Genomic DNA, 19,632 nt, shown 5'->3' with positions numbered 1-19,632 from the left:
GTGACACATAGGTTGGCCAATGATGACTGTATTGCCACGTAAGAAATTTCATATAAGACTTGGCTACGAGGACTTAATTGCAATCTTACTCAAAGATTTAGGACTACATTAGATCAAATGAAGTTTTAAGACCGAATTCAAATTCGTATAATAAATTAATGACTGCTCGTTTTCTCTCTACCATGCTAGAAAGGGTTTTTAGAGGAAGAGAAGCTCTATCAAACTCTTAGGGGGTGTTTGGTTATTTGGGAGTGAAGCCATTCGAATGGAAATGGAAACCTTGTTCCCTTTCATGGCAATGCTCTCAAAAGAATGACAATGGAAGTTGAGGGGCAATGATAATAAAAATAGTAGAGAGAGTTTGATGGAGGACAAAGATATCACAAGTGTTATAACTTTTATACAACGCTCACTTGAATACTATAACTTTTATTCTAATCACTTATGTGATATATAACTTTTCAGTCGATTTTTTAAGTGCTGTAACTTTTTAAAAAACATTTACGAGTTTTTACTATCTTCAAAGTGGACAGTCACAAGTTCAACTACTGCAATCTCATCGACAGTGACAGAGTTAGACCAAGAAGGCAATGACCAGTGCAATTAGGGCACCTATATGAGAGGAGCATGAATATTGTGAATGGAGTATTCTGTGTGAGTAGCGACTTGAAAAGCTAGGCTTGGTGAACATTGTTCGGTCGACAAAAAGCACAGGCTACATTTTATTAGGACAATCTAACGAAATAGGGGTATGGTTGACTAGATATTTGTCGAGGCCATCTCAGGTGCACTTGAAGGGGGGGTGCCAAATAGATGTTGACCTTACTTGATGCCTACTCGAGGAAAGTTTAGGCTTATTTCATTAAACACAAGAACTCGGTGTTTGGTCAGCATAGAGAGTGAAAGGCAATGATCGACTACCAAACAAGAAGGAACTTCAAGGTCTTAAGGACCGACATAGGATTAAAGTTATGTTTTGTAGAGTTTGATCAACTTTGCGCGAAGGATGGCATATATGAAGGAGGGAGAGCATCTCCCCCATGCTTCATATGGTAGTACAACTGGCAGTTTGAGATAAGTTATAAGTAATACTAGATTTGATCCTTCACGTGCTTTTAGTATAATGTATAAGATTAACTCAGATATGCATCGGGGAGCTATAATATGGATCCTTTGAATTTTATTTGGCAGTTTGAGATATATTATGGGTAGTATTTGATTTGATCCATCACATGCTACTAGTAGAATGTACTCGGCTAATCAGTATGTATTAAGAAGCTGTGAAATTGATTCTTCGAATTTTGTTTGGGATAACAAATGTTCGATTGTGTTATGAGGATGATAATTCAGGTAGTGTAGCAATAACTGGATATGTGAATCCATGACTTGCAAGTGTCCTGGTGGAGGGTCATTCTTAGAGCCTTTATGACATTGCTTTTGTGTATTGTGCTGTGAATTTAAGAGATCCGTTCCAAGATCGGTGGTTTCAGTGATGATTGAGGCTAGACATCTAGAGACAACGGAAGATGCAGTAGAAGTAGAGTGGTCGAGCCAGTTGGTTTGTGACTACGGCTTGGAACAATGGTTTGTTTCAGTGTTTAGGTGGAAACAGAAGTGTCAAAGGAAAATCGAGTACTATATGAGCAATATATGTGACCTTGGAGAAATTTCACATGGTGGAGATTCATATGGGCGTGGTGACCAATCCTATTCCTCTTGAAAGCTCGAGCATTGCTGGAGCCTCATAGATGTCTTTGGTGGTTGAGCGTGGCTCGGAGAGGGCTCCAGAGAGACGACAATTGATAAGGAATCAGACTTCTGATCAAGGTGGTGATTTATTGAATATGGCTTGAAGATAGATCTAATTCAATTTGGAACCAACTTGAATTAAATTTAGAGATATCTAAGGTGAATGAAATTGGTTTAGAGTGCGCGAATATTTTCATACAGTTCAAGGATTGTATTGAACATATTTCAAAAGTTCATAGATTACATTAAACAAATTAAAAGTTCATGAACCAAATTGCATATTGACCCAAAATTCTAGGATTGTTTGTGTTATTATCCCTAGAATTTGCATCAGAATCAGGAAAGCTTTTTTGTTATTTAATTAGGGGACAAACATATATTAAATTATTTCAGAAGATAGCGATAAAAAGTTTGCCACAACAATTAGTGAAACCTTACGTCTAATATGTTACGCATATTAAGGCCAGCATCTCACATTAATTTATTATTGAGTGTGGTAGATTTTAACTAGACTTTCAAACAACTAAATCATATTTGACGAACTATCGAAATTCTACCATATAACTCAATACACTAATTTTATAAATCAGTTTTAGTGTGCCTGTCGTAATTTGGAATCTAAATGCCAATTCCTATCAAAATATCATGTCTTATAATATTTCATCGTTGGTGTAACGACCCCAACTCCATCTCCAAGGTCTTCAACAATAGGGGTTATTTTCGCAACATCCCAAACTCATCGTCGTCCCGATTCTTTTTATCTTGTTAAAACACATGCGGAAACGTGAACAAATAAACTCTCCAAACAAACAGCAACCGGAAGACAGAGACATACATGAAATAGAACACGTTACTTTATATTTCAACAATTCATTTACAAACCCTTTTTCTACGGGCTCTTTTTCCTTTTTACATCATACTACAAGTTTCCACATAGGCCAGGGGAAACTCCTATCTCCTTTAACATGACTGCAGCTTCCAAAAGTAACGTGATGTGACGTTTTCCTGCCTACAAGTTTGAAAAATAAGGCATGAGTCCAAGACTCAGTAAGTACAAACCCATAACAGATCTAGCATGAATAGTACTTGTATTAAGTCTGAAAAATAAGGCATGAGTCCAAGACTCAGCAACTCGTCATCAAATCTAGCATGAACAGTACTTGTATTACAATATTGATGACTGATCAATAGTAATATTACTATTTCACCTTGACTACACATATCTATCCCTTTGGTATACCTTCCATGCATGCTTACCTTCAGTTTATTGATGAACACATCAAGTCAAGTAGTAATAAATATACAAGCATGCATAAAAGGTTTATTAACATACATCATGGCTCAACCATGGCATCTCAGCTCAAACAAAGCATTCAGCTTCAAGCTAGGCATCTAAGTTCGACCAAAGCATCTTAGCTTAACTGAGACATCCTAGGGGCTAACTCATCCGAGGCATCCAAGCTCAACCAAGCATCTTAGCTCAACTAAGACATCCCATTCTCATGAATGAGGCATCGTCGCCAACGTTATGTGACGAAGGTCTTCTTCTTTCATTTAATAATCACATATCATGTGTTGCACAAGCTAGTTTATTATCTTCCATCTTAACCCACACATGAGTAAACCATACAAAATTTTGGGGACACCTAAACCATATGACTTACCTCTTCATTAAATACATACTGTTGACACCTAAATTTTGGCTACCCGTATAGTCATTTATCAGATTAAAAATTAGGGGTTAATTTAATTCCTGAAAAAATATTAATTGCATAGCATATAGATTTAAGTTGCATTTATTTTGTTATTTGCATTTTTTGCATTTTATTGGACCGGTGGCGGATGAGTTCGAATGAGATGGATCAGGCTCACGAAGCGAGCAGGCTGGCCCAAGCCCGTGTTTGTTTAATAATTAAAAATTATCTCGTGGGAATATAATATTTTAAATTTTTTTTCCGAGATATGAATCTTTTTTGGATAGGGTATATGAGTAAAAAAATATTGCGATTTGTCTTTAAAAGATTTGGATTTAGAAAAATTTCATCTTGATCTCGAATCCTTATCAATATGAGATGAATTTTGTTAAAAAGATTTGCGAAGGTTGATTCAAGGAAGAATTTGAAAATCCAATTCCCTTCACTATAAAAGGCCGTGCGTGCGAGGGGTTTTTGGGGGCTCTTTCCTTTGGTGAAAAAAAGAGTCAAAATCCACATAAGGGGAGAAGAGTGTTCGTGCTTTAGGGGGCTTCTTTTCGATAAAAAAGAGAGCAAAAAGCAGAAGCAAAGAGTACAAGTCTGCAGAGGAGAGGAGAGAGAAGACACAGTAAAAAGCAAATTTACTGTGCTTCTTCTCCGTGGAATTGTCCTCACCGGCGCACCACTGTGCCCGCACCTTCGCCATCAAGTTCACCCAGCCGTGCTACCGCACCCCTGTGCCGACGCCTCCACCTGCCGCCTCCGACGATTGTGCCCGCGCAGCCGCGCTCGCATTGCTTGCGCCTCCCTCTCGCCGCGTCTGCACCACCGCTTGTCCCCGAAGCCCTGCATCAACGATCACAGCAGACTACCTCCTCGCCGGACACCACGCCGTGCCATCACCGCCCTCCGGCAGCCCGCACCAGCTCTCCGCCGAGCCGATCTGCCCTCTGCTGCAGCCCACTGCACCCGACGACCACTCCAGCTCTCCCCCGACACTGAGCCCCGCCTTGCGCCGCCTGTCCCCGATCCGCCCGCGAAGCCGCTCCGCCTGCAGATCTGTGACCCAGACGCCCGTGAAGCCTCTCCGCCTGCAGATCCGAGCCCACCGCAACACCGCGAACAGATTCCCCGATTTGCCGTCCCATTCGCTGCCCTGCCGTCGGAGCCGAGCACCTGCGCCCGCGACGCCGGCCGAGATCTCGCCTGCCGCTGCTCCTCGCGACGTCACCGCTCGCTGCCGATCCGCTCGCTGATGGTCCTCATCGCCGGAGCTCCGACGATTAACTCCCGGTGGACCTCCACGAAGCTGCCAAATCGTGGAAGGAAAGAAGAAAAAAAAAAAAAGGAAAAGGGAAAAGGGAAAATTAGTTAGTTTTTATTTATTTATTTACTTACTGTTTTTTTCTTTCCTTTTTATTTTATTAGTGAAATTGTTCCCTTTAAATGTTGATTGAGATTCCAACATGAAATAGTCCCTCAAGCTAGGGATTCTTAGTCGGATTTTCGCGTCCAAATCCGACTCATGATCACTTCAAAAATCGACAATCCGTCTCAGAAATTCGATTTGCGATTTAATTTAAAATTTGGCTAATTCGATCAAATGCGAGATATGGTTCGTCGATTTTGGATATCAATCTTATCTTTTGTTTGATTTCTTTATCGTCGAGTTGGTTGAGTCAAATTTTATTTTCGTAAAATAAAAAATAAAAAAATCTCAATTAGGATTAGGTTTGTTGTCATCTTGCATATAAGATTGCAATCTTCTTATGAATTTTTAAATAAAAAATCCAAAAAAAGAAAGCGCAATCATTTAGGTTGTTAGTTTTTATTTGAATTGCATGTTTAATTATGTGTTAGTTTTAATTTCAATTTCTTAAAGAAAAACACAAAAAAATCATTGTGCATATTAGATTAGAATTGCATGTTTCATTTTAAATTTAGATCATCTTTTTTAGATAAATTTCATTTTAGATTTAGATAATGTCTTAGTTTAAATTAGGATTTAATATGACTTAATCCCTAGTTTAAATTAGATAGAATCTTAATCTAGCTAGATCATTTCAAATTTCATAAAATTTGTCATAGGATAAATTAGTTGCAATTTCTAGGATAGATCGCATTTTTAAAATAAAAAAATGTCATTTGCATGTCATATAGAATTAGGTTCATAAAATGTATGTCATTTTAGTGATTATTGTTAGGTTCATTTCTAATTAGAAATTGCCCATCATTAGACTAGGTCATTTAATAAATGTCGCGTGACATATACTTCGCATATTAAATTGCATGTTGCATGTCATTTTAGTTGAAATAATTTTGTACGTCATTGCATTGCATTGCATTGCACGTCATTAGAATTAAGTCATTTAGATTGCATATTTAATTATTGCATGTTCATTAAGAAATCACAAAAATTCTTATTCATTCATATAGTTTATGACGCCATATCATTTCATATTAGATTAGAAGCATTGCATTGCATATGGATTCATTGAAAAAAAGGAAACAAAAATTGAGTAATTGCTTGTTAATTAGAAACCATATCTAGGGTTATTGATATGGATTTTAATTTAACATTGCAGATGCTTTCGTAGCTTTGGAGGTAAGTCCTGCATTATTTAATTGATTTCTTGGGTGTTAAATTGGTGGTTTGCGCACCTGCATGAACACCTCACATGTTATGGAGATAGTTTAAAATCAATTCAAGTTGCCTGCCAAACATTTTTCAAAATAAAAAGAAAGGTACCGAAATGGTGTTAGAGAAATCTAACATAACCAAGTCCCCGTATCCCTAATCTCTGGTTCGTAGGAGTAAAGTGAATCTCTCATTATTTTACTTGGGTTTCTAATCGACTGACCAAAAATATATTAGTGGTGACTCCTAATTAAAAAAATTGCATGTTAACAATTCAAACCTAAGTCGCGAATTGGTATGGGCTTGGGAGGGCCCGAGTTAAGTCTAGGCTTAACAATCCATTAGCTAAACCTTAGGTGGTTCACACCCCGAAAAATTGGTCGCGACACATACAATCATTTTTTTTTTGTCAGTCCTACTTTATTCCTATTCTACACTCACTCTCAGACGTTCACTTTGCCTCTTGCAAGACGCGGGAGTCGAAACTCACTCCTGAAACTTACGAGTCCCCACCCCATCCCTCCTGAGAAGGTGGAGATTTGAACCCCTCACCTCCCCCTTCTATGTTGGAAGGGGGACCACTGGGACGAATCCCAGTGGTTTACATACAATCATTAGAAGGACATCTAAGCGTATGACTTAATTAAGCATTGACGCACGAAAGTTCAAGAGCATTTAATGTATCCTCATCTTCAAGCAAAAAAAGCTCTAGATTGGCTTACTCCTCAAGTTGGGCATGCAGCCCTTTCCCCTCCAAATTTGGATGTGTGGCCCTCCAATTCTAAGGTGAAAACAATTTAAAATAACTTTTGAAATCAATGTCATTACCTTATCAAATGGCTCGAAAAATTACAAAACTTTAATATGTTGTCGAAAAGATCTTAAATAACATTTTTTTTATGAAGAAAGCTAAGTCTAATTCAGCCGTGGAAAGAGTAGCAAATTACTGAACATAATCCAACAATTCGTTAGTTGAGCAGATCCAATGACTATAGAGAAAAACTCATTTCGACATACAAATCCTGATAACTCTATAAAAATAGAGTTATTTTACCTATTTTAGGCAACAATTAATGCATTATCTATGAGAAAAAATTTGGATTTACTTCTGATTATTTGAATTTTCCTTGTTTATGCAGAATAATGAGATATGGAGAATATAAGGAAAAGAATGACAACTATCAGGATTTTAAATAAAAGCAACAGTGGAAGATGGATATTAAATCGGGAAATTCTTGATTTTGTTCCCTAATGTTATCTGCAAGCGTTGAGATATAGATATTTTGGATATATCCTATAAATATGAGAACATGGAAAGGGAGAGAGAAGCTAGGTTTTTGGGGTTAGATCATTTTTTCATTTTTTTGAGAGTTTTTCAAGTATTTTGAAGAGAAGACAAAAGTGGTGACATAATTCTTGTTCTTTGGTTCAAGATGCTGGGTTTGATCTATATTTTTATTTATTCTTATACTATGTTCTAATTTTCTTTTGTTAGGGCTACGATATAATATAACTATGATGATATGAATTTCATGATTTTTTTGTTTTACAATTGATTTCATTCATGTGAGTTATATATTATTGTGTTTAATGCTTTTGAGTGACTGGCCACCACTTGAATGATCCGATGTGCATGTTTGAGACTGAGAAGTGATAATACGCAATTGCCCATAATAATGTATAACCATGAATTAAACGTGGATAGAAATATACCGCGTTATTTGTGTAGTTTTCGATGATAAGGTGATCCAAAAGACTCATAGTAAACTGGGAATATTCATAATTTTTAAGGCACTCATGTTTATTTTAATTTACATAGAGATATAGTAGATTAATAAGCTGAGTATGTTTGCTATACCTAGAGATATGATAGTAAATAGATTAGGAAATTCCGCTATCACATGTTTGATATCGTTCTTGTATTCACAATAATATGAAATTCATATCTAGTGATTATGGTGAAATCAGATGCTCTAACATATTTATCTGATTGATTTTACTGTATTTAGTCTTCAAGTTTTGTTTTTAATTTATTCTAAATTATATTTTGATTTGTTAGATAAATTTTAGAATTAATCTATTTTAGTATTTAATTAGTTTATTAATCATCGATCTCAGTGGGACGATACTTTTTCTCATCATTAAATCCTTACAAAAAAATTTAAAATTTTAATATATTGTAGGCATGTATGTCCTCTAAAGTTTTATGAAAAAATATGTCCAAATTCAAAAGGGAAAATTTTATAAAAAAATCGAGAAGATAATATGTTTATTGTTTCTATTACTCCGAGCAGATTTCAGATGGTAAATGATTGGGCCTTTGTCCTAACCATTTTACCTCAAAAAATATGAAATTTAAGTATATTGTAGGCCAAAAGTGTTTTGAAAAACTTTCATTAAGGAAGTTTCTCAAATTCAAACTAGAAAGAGCTCTATAAAATTAGAAAGTGGGAAAGGTCCAGCGGTTTCAAAAAACTGGGAAGTCAAAACCTATGAAATTCAATGTGGCAAGTCTATAAAGGAGAGGTGATGCCCTACTTTGCTTGCAAGACTTGCTATCATTCTCTTAGGTCATGAGTCACCCCCTTCATTAATTACTTGTGACACATCATAAGAATCTATACTCATTATCTTCATTTAATGTTTTTCACACTTGTTCACACTCATTCTAGAAGGTTTGACTAATTTAAGGCCAAGATGTCTCTTTCATTAAATTACAGACTTCCAAAAGTTATTTTGGCAATCCTAAGAGTTAAGCTAATATGGACACTTCTGCTATTGTGTGAAGATTTTTCGCGTTCATCCACGATCAACTATCTTATTCGGGTCGAGGTTCGCTACTAACACATGGCCGAGTTTATAATTGGTTCAATGGCTATTTTCTTAGGCTGATCAAGGCCCAAATCATGGATGTCACAATTGGAATGAAATGCAACAAATCTCAATCATTCAACAACACCATATGATAAGTAGCACCGATACTAACACTCGACACGTGACACGACCCGATACATCAATATGTCATTTCTAAAAAAATAGAGAATTTTGACACGTTATGACACATTGTATATTAAATATATAATTTTATAGAAACACAATAAATTATTATAAATGCACAAACAAATAAATAATAAAGAGCCTAAAATGATTTTACATTAAAAAAATTAATCTACCATTTGTTAATATTATTAATTATTTCAATTTGACAAATTTAACTCCACTCCAATAATCCAGAAAACTTGGAGGAATAAAAAAAAAAATCCACATTTTGGACTCATGTGTTAGAGCGTGTTGAAAGAAAAGAAGAAAAAAATACAAACTTGAGAATTGAATTGTGTGTAATGAGAAGTGAGAGCTGGAAGAGAAGAGAGGACTAAGTTTTTCTTTTTTTCTCCTTTATTATTTTTATTTTCTTATATATTTACATTTTAACCCATCATTTATTAAAAAAATTTAAAATTGACCTTATGCGTGTTGAAATCATGTTGCGGAATTCCAAAGTGTCGGGAGAGTTAATCAAGTGTCGGATTTTTCAACATGTATTAATCGAGTGTCAAAGAATGTCAAACACTGTTGGATACGTGTTGGAATGTCTAACCCAACACAAAGACTCCTGGAAAGTATTGGTATTTCCTATGCAGTATGAACGGTTGTCTTTTTTATTTTAAGTTCGATGGTGAAAAGTCCATGAGGCTAGATCCTTCTAGGGTGGAAACCATAGACACGCCCATACATACGCCGACTGCCGTGGAAACACGACTTTAACCGTACCACTATATGCCAACAAGCTAAGACCTTGAAGATATTTGTCGACCCTTTCCCATGGCTTCAGTCATTTTCTAACAATACCCGCCGAAGACGCAAGACGACTTTGAAAAAACACGATTACCGTCACCGTTATGAAGAACGCTTGTTGGAGATATTAGGCTCCAAACTTGGTTCGGAAGCATGCAGCTGACGATGGAGTTGGAGAGATTGATGCGCATCTTCTTTTTGTCGGCAATGTTACCCGCCTTCAACTCCATCGATTGGTCGATGGCTAAAAACAGCCATCACCCTGATCATCATATGCATGTTGGAGTGATTCTTGATATGGAGTCACCAGTTGGGGAGATGGCCCAAAAATGCATGACCATGGCCATCTCTGACTTGAATGCCACGCCCTCGCAAAATAACCATCCCCTGAAGTTGATTCTGCATCCTAGGAATTCCATGGGACAGCCTCTTAAAGCTCTATCTTCAGGTGAGTTCTCATCGATTCTCTGCCCCTCATTCTTTGTACGTATCTGCGCTCAAGCCACACAGTGCGGAGAAAATGGAGATTATATTGTACTCTCATTCTGCCGTTAAATAAAACCAGTCCAGTACTGAAAAACATAACGAGGTTCACAATCACATATTCGTGTGTAAAGAAGCGACTGGCGGTCTGTATGAGCCAGCGATATATTCATTTTGTGATTAGGCACTCAGCTAAATGAGAGAAGACTTGCCATCTACTACTTGTGATTAGATTTGATCTGTTTATTACCATTTGGAGCAGCTATGGAGCTTTTGGAGAATGAACAAGTTGAGGCACTTATAGGCCCGCAAACATCTGAAGAAGCCGAGCTTCTGGGAGAACTGGGAGATAGAGTGCCTATCATCTCGTTTTCTGCCAGTTGCCCATCCTTGTCCAGAGAGAAAAATCCAAACTTTATCCGAATGACAACTAATGATAACTCCCAGGTTGGAGCCATTGCTGCTCTGGTTAAAAAATTCGGGTGGAGAGAATTGGTCATAATACATGAGGACAGTTCCTATGGAAATGGAATCATACCCGATCTTCTTCTCGCATTACATGAAGGCAATGCTCGTGTAGCGCATCGAACCGTCATTCCACCACAAGCCAGGGACATATATGTAGAAGCCCAACTTTATCGACTGATGGCTCTGTCTGCCAATATATTCATCGTCCACATGTCTCCTTCCCTCGCATCTCGGTTTTTTATTAAGGTTAATGAGTTGGGAATGATGAGTACAGGCTATGGTTGGATTGTGACTGATGGGATAGCAAACGAGCTGTCTGTGATGGATCAGTCGGCTTTAGACTCGATGCAAGGAGTCATTGGAATTAGACCTTATATTCCACCCTCAAAGCGGCTTCATAACTTCTCATTGAAGTGGAGGAACAGCTTTTTCACAAACCAGCATCATCAAATTCCTGAAGTAAATGTGTATTGCTTATGGGCTTATGATTCTGTCTGGGCTTTAGCCACAGCAGCACATCATTTAGGTGCTACAACTTCTATAGAGAACAAAGATTCTGCAAATAAGTTTGCTCATCTGGCTGCCATTCCCCCGAGACCAACAGGATCCGATCTCGTCCGCACAATTCTACGTGCCAAGTTCACAGGTTTGAGTGGGGAAATTCAACTTAAGAATGGACAGATGCAACAACCGCTAGCATTTGAAATAGTGAATGTTTTTGGAAGAGTCAAGCGAATCGGATTTTGGACCCAATTTAATGAGATAACAACGAAGCTAGATAGGTCTACTGTTGCAGTTCAATCACCCTCTGTGAGAGACATGGGCTCTATTGGATGGCCTGGATCATCCTTGGCCATACCAAAAGTTCAACGGATTATGCCAAAGGCTGGGAAGAGATTGAGAATTGGAGTTCCAATTAAAGTAGGTTTTAAAGAATTGGTGGGAGTGGAACTTGATCCTGTGACAAATGCGACAACGGTAACAGGCTTCTGCATAGATGTGTTCAAGGCTGCAATTGATATGTTGCCCTATGGAGTAACTTTGGACTTCATCCCGTTTACAAATTCAAACATATTGATGGGTGGAAGCTATTATGACAATCTGATATACCAAGTTTACCGTCAGGTGATCTTACATGAACCTAGTATACCTTGAGGATTGTCTGCTTTTCAAGTATTGTCTGCTTTTCAAGTATGCAACCACAAAATGACATGCTCTGCTTCCGTGCATGAATGGCACCACACAAACGCCACATCCAAGTACATAGACATGACAGTTTAATCATTGAACAAAACATGACATTTGCAAGTGCATGTGTTTGTGTGCTTCTATCCTTTGTTTATGATATCTACTTACCATTTCTTTTGGGTCCTTGGGAATTTGTACTAGCACTATGATGCAGCGGTGGGTGATATAACCATCACAGCAAATAGATCGTTGTATGTGGACTTCACAATGCCTTTCACAGAAACTGGAGTAGCGATGATTGTGCCTATTGAGACATCACGAAGCACAAACACGTGGATATTTTTTAAGCCTCTCACAGTGGATCTATGGTTAGTCATAGGTGCTTTCTTTGTCTTCACTGGATTTGTAGTGTGGACAATTGAGCACAATGACAACGATGAATTCAAGGGACCATTAGCTCGACAAATTGGGATAGTAATGTGGTTTTCGTTCTCGACACTATTTTTTGCACAGAGTACGATCTCTCTCCATACGTTTTCAATGTTCAAGTGGACCATTATCTCTCAGACATTTACACCTGTTGTACAATGACGGTGTGACTTGATATAGTATGAAGCTAAATTGTAATCTCATGATTTGCAGGGGAAAAATTAATCAGCAACTGGTCCAAAGTTGTGGTGATTGTATGGCTGTTTGTAGTTCTAATATTAACTTCCAGTTACACTGCAAACCTAAGCTCAATGCTAACAGTTCATCAGCTTCAGTCCATGCCCAAAGGTGAATCTATCGTTCTCCCTTTCAACAGTCCAGCTGACCAGAAATTTCTGATCGATCTACCCTTCAAAAAGCACTCTTCTTACCCTTTGAGAAAGGTGGAAGATTATGCAAATGCTCTGAGAGATGAAAGCCAAAAAGGTGGTATCTCAGCAATTATTGATGAAATTCCTTATGTAAAGCTCTTTCTTTCCAAGTACTCTGATCAATACACCACGGTTGAGACCTCACTCTATGGCACCGAAGGATTTGGCTTTGTAAGTCTCTTTCTTTTTTCTCTATACATTTGAGTGAACTTATTGGGATCGATCCAATTAATGATTCTTAGGCCCTTTTATGCAGGCTTTTCCCAAGGGGTCACCTTTAGTCCCTGACATTTCTGCAGCAATAGCAAAAATGAGAGAAGAGGGAAAACTCTACTTGATAAGCCAAAACTGGTTTCAAAATCATTCTTTATACACAAATCAAGATTCTGCAGCAAAAGTTGCCAGACTTGACTCATACAGCTTCCGTGGTCTCTTCCTTATCACAGGCATCACTTCAGCTTTAGCTGCGATAGCATCCCGTAAATATATGAAGAAAGAATCAACCACTTTGCAAAAACACGATGTTGCTGATAAACCTGTTGAAGAGAAGTTCTCGCTAGTTAGTGATATCCCATCAAGAAGAACTGGTTCGAAACACATCAGAAGATATTCCTATTGACTTGGAAGAAAATGTGAGGTCCTTAAGTGATGTAGATGCCGACCAATATCGTGGTGCTTATATGTGGCAACATACCAGGAACTTTGAAGCTTCTTAGGATTTTTTAGCTGTAGGGATGAAGAGAGAAATCTTGTTTGAACTCTGAAGGTGTGTAAAATTAGAATAAGTCCCTCTTGTAACTACTTCCGCAAAATTAACAGTCGGAAATGTCAGTAATCTTACGTATGTTTTTGCTTTATTTTTGTCAATACAGGTGCAAAAGAAATGACGAGAACATATGCTTATTGTTTTATCATTTCAACTAAGGGTTGGTTTCTATTCAGCAAACATTTAAGAGACCAATCTAAAATGAAATTTCTGTGCATCCTATGCCAGACAAAAAGCCTACAAGCCCAACCTAGGATCTCAGAAATGGTAAATCGGTTAAAACAGAGTAAAGTGACAAGCAATCTTATTTATACTACAACCTATCACGTTTTGGATACATATAAATCAGCAATAAGAGTACAATTTTCATGTTGCTCAAACTAAGACAATTAGTATTAAAATATGTCTTGAGTTTGAATCCATCAGATGAATCCCGACCCTAATAAAGTATGTAGATAAACTCGGAAATTTTTTCTAGGTTGAAAGGACGATAAATAATGGAAAGTCAATCTTGGACCTTGTATTTGGATAGAAGTTTGTTGAAGCTGGCGGCAATTATTTCAGGATATTGGAGTCTTTGTTCTCTAACTGGATAGTCCAACATGGACTTTGACTGGAACATGCATTCGGTCAACTTGGATATTCTTATGCATGGACTTTGACTTGAACATTGATTCGGTCAACTTGGGTTGATTCGGTCAATTTGGATTTTCTTTCATACACATCTTGGAAGTTGTGTTTCTTTCATAGAACCAATTTTTGGCCGCAGGAATTGGTTGAAGCGCCATTTCACCGAGTGCTTGGCAATAAGTTATATTTGTTTAGGAATTGTATGGTTAAATACTATGTGAATTATTTAGTATAATGGGAGGTTGACCAAAATTGAGTGCTTGAATAATCTCGAATATGATTGTGATTTCCATTATATCTATTTCACTAGTTTTGATTCAAGTGAATAACTTTTTACCAAACACTACGTTTTGGTTTTATTATAGAAGACTCAAGTTCTGTGTTAAATTTGGACAGAGAATGTCAAATGCCAAATGGAGTTTTATTCTCAACTTGTATATCTAACTCTAACAACTTATGCCCAAATGACTCAAAGACAAATAGGTCCAAAATTTAATCAATGACGTAATCTGAGCACAAATAGTTAGGTAGCCTATGCTCTGGAATCAAATTATGACGGAATTTAATTAACATCATAGCTTACTTTAGGTGTAAAGATGGAACCAAATCAACAACAATACTTCTAGATATAAGCACAACACCAGAATCTAATAAATGATGCTGTGGAATAGCACCATAATTTAATCAACAATGCTGGACCAAATAGAGATACACGTTAGAATCTAATCAACGATAGGAATCTTGAAAGCTACAACTAAGAAGCAATAAAATAAAGATAAAATAAAGATGATTGTTGTGTTTTTCACAAGAGGGCTTCTCAGTGGAAAAACTGTGGTATTTATAGGGAGCCGACGTTACTTAGTTGGTTGTCCCTTCTTGGGCACCACTCTTTACAATCTCCACGTGTTTCTTTCCCCCCCTGAAGGTCCTTATACTTTAGCAACTACTCCTTGACTTGCTGATGATGCTCATGTAGCTTACCCTTCAAGCAAATAATCATTTCCTATTTCTACGCACATTTCTCGCAGCAGTTATTTTTGTTTGGATTTTAGTGTTAATCCTACTTAATCTTCAAATTCAACACATCATCCTTATAGCCTGACTCATGGTAATTAATTTCTCAGCCATTAACTGTGAGTTTAGCTCCTATAATTCCATCGAGGCTTAGCTTAAGTAGCCTTCACGAGAACTGCTTTACAATAATTTCACAAATCAAAATGGGACGTTTCATTTAAAACTTCTTCGTGATCAATACGTGCTTCGGGGGGTAAACTTGGGTATCAACAATATTGTTCGACTTATGGTGCAATTCTATGCTGCTGTCCCATAGATGTAGGTCATATTTATTGAATTATGTAAATTCAATGTCTGAATTGTTTTCTTATTTTGTTTATTTATTATTCGGTTGCTTGTTTTCACAATGATTAGGATGACAAAATGCTGATACTTCTGCAAGTAACTCCAAAGTCACGCCTGAGTTTTGGCGCCATAGTCCTTAGCGGCCCTCAAGTTTCGAAGTAAAGACGAGCCTAAAGAGAGCATACCGCATACAGTACAAAATTGTATTTTGTAAGTCCTTCTCCGTCCCCTCAAGCCAATTATTACTTAGCACATATGACTATTTTAAATGGATGGAGATTCTGTGACACGAGAGCTCAAAAAAATCTTTCTTAAAAAAAAAGAAAAGAAAAGAAAGTGAGCTCTATACGTAGAATTTAATTTCATTGAAGCATTTAGCTTGTTGATATCTTAACTGCTCGATTGGTCGATTTGATCTCTAACGTTGCATTGCTCTATATTCTAGTCCAATGCTTAAACTTAATCAATCAGTAGAAGAGGAAAGAAACCTTTGTTGATAATTTCTCACTGTTGTAAAATTTTCGACCTCACGTTCCTATTATTAAGTTCTAATTAAGCTCATACATCCTATAAAATAGATATTGACAATACACTACTAAATAACGAACAATATGAAATAACTTTCAGTCCATAAGTCTTTTGGAAAGTATACTTCAAATTAAGATTAAACTTTTTTATCTTGCAACAATTTACATTCATCCAAACTAAATTTCTAACGGTCTATGGTGATTAGTAGTTGATTTGTTTCCTCATTTTGGAATCTTCTTGAAGAAGTTTAAGAATTAATTTTGGGTTAGAGAGTAAAGCAGATTTAGGCTAAGAGGATTTTGGACAGCCAGTCCCTTCAGGGGGGTCGCGCACGGACCAAATTAACCATGATTTTTTTTAATTATTTGGATTGTAACGTTAAGCCTAACTCAAGTGAGAGCTTTGCAGAGCTTTGGTCAGGAAACACTTCAATGAGTGTGTGATCCAAGCGATTACGTTCTCTTCACCTTGATCGTAGTTGGACATCTCCTTGATCGTAGTGGAACATCTCCTCGATCTTTTCTTTATGTCTAGTTCTGCATTTATTTCTCGCTTAGATTACTTGGCTTTGTCTGTGCTTCCTCCCTTCTGCATGACAAACTGGTCTTAAAAATAGGGTAGTTGTGACAATGTTAATATTCATTTACCAACGGCTCAATAAATGTTGATAGGTCACTCAAATGAGTTGTGGTAACATCAAGTTAGTTGGTAATTTAATACGAGAAAAATTATTAAATCACTCAAATAAAGGTTAGTAATTTGATATTATGGTTGGTAGATTTACAAAAATTGATTGACTGTGCACATAAATGTTAGTAATTTATCAAAAAATTTAGTAATTTACAAACAACCACAATATATATATATATATATATATATATATATATATGTGTGTGTGTGTGTGTGTGTGTGTGTGTGTGTGTGTGTGTGTGTGTAAGTGACTCAAATAAAGATTGGCGAAGCAGGTTCATAACCTAATAGGAGACAAGTCGGTAAGTCACTTAAATTAAGGTTGCTAAATTGATAGGAGTTGATAAACTTAAAAGGAGGTAAGTTACGCAAATAGAAATAAGTTATTAGAAAGGTTGGTAATCTTCAAACAACCTTATAAACGTTGGTAAAGTACTTAATAATAGTAGATTGCATACAACTAATTAGTGATTTAATTGTAGAAAAATTGTTTAGTCACTTAAATTAATGTTGGTAATTTCATATAAGAAAAGATAATATAAAGCGTTGATAATTTACGTAAATAAAAGTTGGAAAGTTATTAGAGAAGTTGGAAATTGACCAAAAAATCAAATAAGCCTCGGTGAATTCGTATGAAAGTTGGTAAATTATTAACTAACAAGTCTTCAAAGAAGTTGCTATTTGCTGGTCACTTTTTTGACCATCAATTATAGAAACTTGCAATTCTTATAGAAATTATCAACTACAGAATAGCTACGTTGGAAGCAAGATTTGATTGGATGGCAAATATACATTCAAGCTTTGTTTGTTTGCGAAAAATGAATAATTTGGAATATATATATATATTTTTAACAAGATTGCTTATATAATCCAATAAATATGTATGTTGTCCATGAATAAATTTAATCATAAATTGTTATCAATAATGAAACGCTTTTGTGGGTGAATTATTTCAAGCGATAAAGAAGATCATTTTTAGAAAAAAAAAATTAAATCATTCATTTTTCATAAAACAAATAGAGCCTTAAATGAGTTCAAGAAATAGACATTGAAAAAGTTAGCCACGATAATTAGTGAAACCTAATGTATTGAGAGTAATGCTAGACATATGAGATCAGTATCTTGAATTAACTTATTAAAAATGGCGTAGCGGACTTTAATCAAGCTTTCAAACAACTAACTGTCGAGACCTTGACAATCCAACTTTTCCATTTGGCTTCAGAAATTTCGAAGAAAATTGCTGGACACGTAAGACTCGACTTTCCTGAAGACGACTTGTCAACATTACCACCATCAAATTTGCTGGACTTTGTGGTAATATGCAGCCGCCAATCAAATTGGAGGGATAGGCGCACATTTTCATATTGGGTCAAAATTTAAGAATCATTTGTGTTATTATCCGATACGGAATTTAAATGCCAATTGCTTCGAGGGCTCTATTTAGAATTCCCAAGAAGTACCGTGTCCTAATTTTCGATTGTTGAATTGAAATGTAACAGATTTCAGTCAGTCAACATAGAAGTCCATAAGCCGCGATGCCTTCTGGATACCATAGAGTCACCCATTCACACACTGACGGTGGAAACACGACTCTGACCGTACCTCTATTTGCCGACAAGCTGAGACCTTGAAGATATTTGTCAACTCTTTCCCATTTGGCTTCAGATATTTCGAAGAATACTCGCTGGAGACGTAACACTCCTTTTGGAAAACGATTATCATCACCATTTTCAAGAACACTTGCTGGAGATCTTAGGCTCCATACTTTGTGGAACTATGAAGTTGACAATGGCCTCGGTGAAAATGGTGAGTATGTTCATTTTGCCGGCGATGTTACACGCCTTCAGTTCCTTTGGTTGGTCGATGGCTCAAAACAGTCATCATCGTCCTCATCATATCCATGTTGGAGCGATTCTTGATATGGAGTCACCAGTTGGGGAGATGGCCCAATAATGCATGACCATGGCCATCTCTAACTTGAATGCCTCGCCGTCGCACATTAACCATCCCCTGAAGTTGATTCTGCATCCTAGGAATTCCATGGGGCAGCCTCTGAAAGCTCTATCTTCAGGTGAGTTCTCGTTGATTCTCCAGTGCTGTCATTCATTGCACACGCCCTCAAGCCACACGATGCGGGGAAGTACACTCACTCTGCCACTACATAAAACCATTCACAGTGCTGACAAATATGATGAGGTTCACAATCACATATTAGTATGTAAAAAGGCAACAAACGGTTCATATGAGCTAGCGATATTTTTAATTTTGTGAGTTGGGGCTCGGCTAAAAAAGCGAAGACTTGCCATATAGTACTTGTGATTAGAATTGGTCTGTCTATTGCCATTTGGAGCAGCTGCGGAGCTCTTGGAGAATGAACGAGTTGACGCACTGATAGGCCCACAAACATCTGAAGAAGCCGAGCTTCTGGGAGAACTGGGAGATAGAGTGCCTATCATCTCCTTTTCTGCTAGTAGCCCTTTCTTGTCCACAGAGAAATGTCCAAACTTTATCCGAATGACAACTAATGATAACTCCCAGGTTGGAGCCATTGCTGCTCTAGTTCAAAAATTCGGGTGGAGAGAATTGGTTATAATACATGAGGACAGTTCCTATGGAAACGGAATCATACCTGATCTTCTTCTCGCGTTGCATGAAGGCAATGCTCGCGTGGCGCATCGGACCGTCCTTCCACCACAAGCCAGGGACATATATGTCGAAGCCCAACTCTATAAACTGATGGCTCTGTCTGCCAATATATTCATTGTCCATATGTTTGCTTCCCTC

General features: G+C 37.1%; 2 protein-coding genes across 2 annotated transcripts; both read left to right on the top strand.

Moving 5' to 3' along the window:
• Window positions 1–10,116: 10,116 nt before the first annotated feature.
• On the top strand, window positions 10,117–11,982 carry LOC104430429 (glutamate receptor 2.3). The gene is made up of 2 exons (XM_018867109.2): window positions 10,117–10,324; window positions 10,622–11,982. The coding sequence occupies exons 1-2, from the start codon at window positions 10,117–10,119 to the stop codon at window positions 11,980–11,982; spliced, it is 1,569 nt and encodes a 522-aa protein (XP_018722654.2).
• A 687-nt stretch (window positions 11,983–12,669) lies between these two features.
• Window positions 12,670–13,616, top strand: LOC120291252 (glutamate receptor 1.4-like). Its single transcript, XM_039308367.1, has 2 exons — window positions 12,670–13,046; window positions 13,132–13,616. Exons 1-2 carry the CDS (start codon window positions 12,756–12,758, stop codon window positions 13,492–13,494), a joined length of 654 nt encoding a protein of 217 aa, XP_039164301.1. The 5' UTR covers window positions 12,670–12,755; the 3' UTR covers window positions 13,495–13,616.
• The last annotated feature ends 6,016 nt before the right edge of the window (window positions 13,617–19,632 follow it).

This window comes from Eucalyptus grandis, chromosome 3 (genome assembly GCF_016545825.1).
Source record: "Eucalyptus grandis isolate ANBG69807.140 chromosome 3, ASM1654582v1, whole genome shotgun sequence".
Classification (NCBI taxonomy): domain Eukaryota; kingdom Viridiplantae; phylum Streptophyta; class Magnoliopsida; order Myrtales; family Myrtaceae; genus Eucalyptus; species Eucalyptus grandis.
Note: the sequence above shows the minus strand (reverse complement) of the source record. Positions and strands in the feature narration are given on the sequence as shown.

What these genes read in the sequence shown, in the direction of transcription:
- LOC104430429 (XM_018867109.2), top strand. Translation starts at nt 10,117, where the DNA reads ATGGCTAAAAACAGCCATCACCCTGATCATCATATGCATGTTGGAGTG. An exon ending in TCTTAAAGCTCTATCTTCAG is followed by an intron (nt 10,325 to 10,621) that starts GTGAGTTCTCAT and finishes CATTTGGAGCAG; the next exon opens with CTATGGAGCTTTTGGAGAAT.
- LOC120291252 (XM_039308367.1), top strand. Translation starts at nt 12,756, where the DNA reads ATGCTAACAGTTCATCAGCTTCAGTCCATGCCCAAAGGTGAATCTATC. An exon ending in GCACCGAAGGATTTGGCTTT is followed by an intron (nt 13,047 to 13,131) that starts GTAAGTCTCTTT and finishes CCTTTTATGCAG; the next exon opens with GCTTTTCCCAAGGGGTCACC.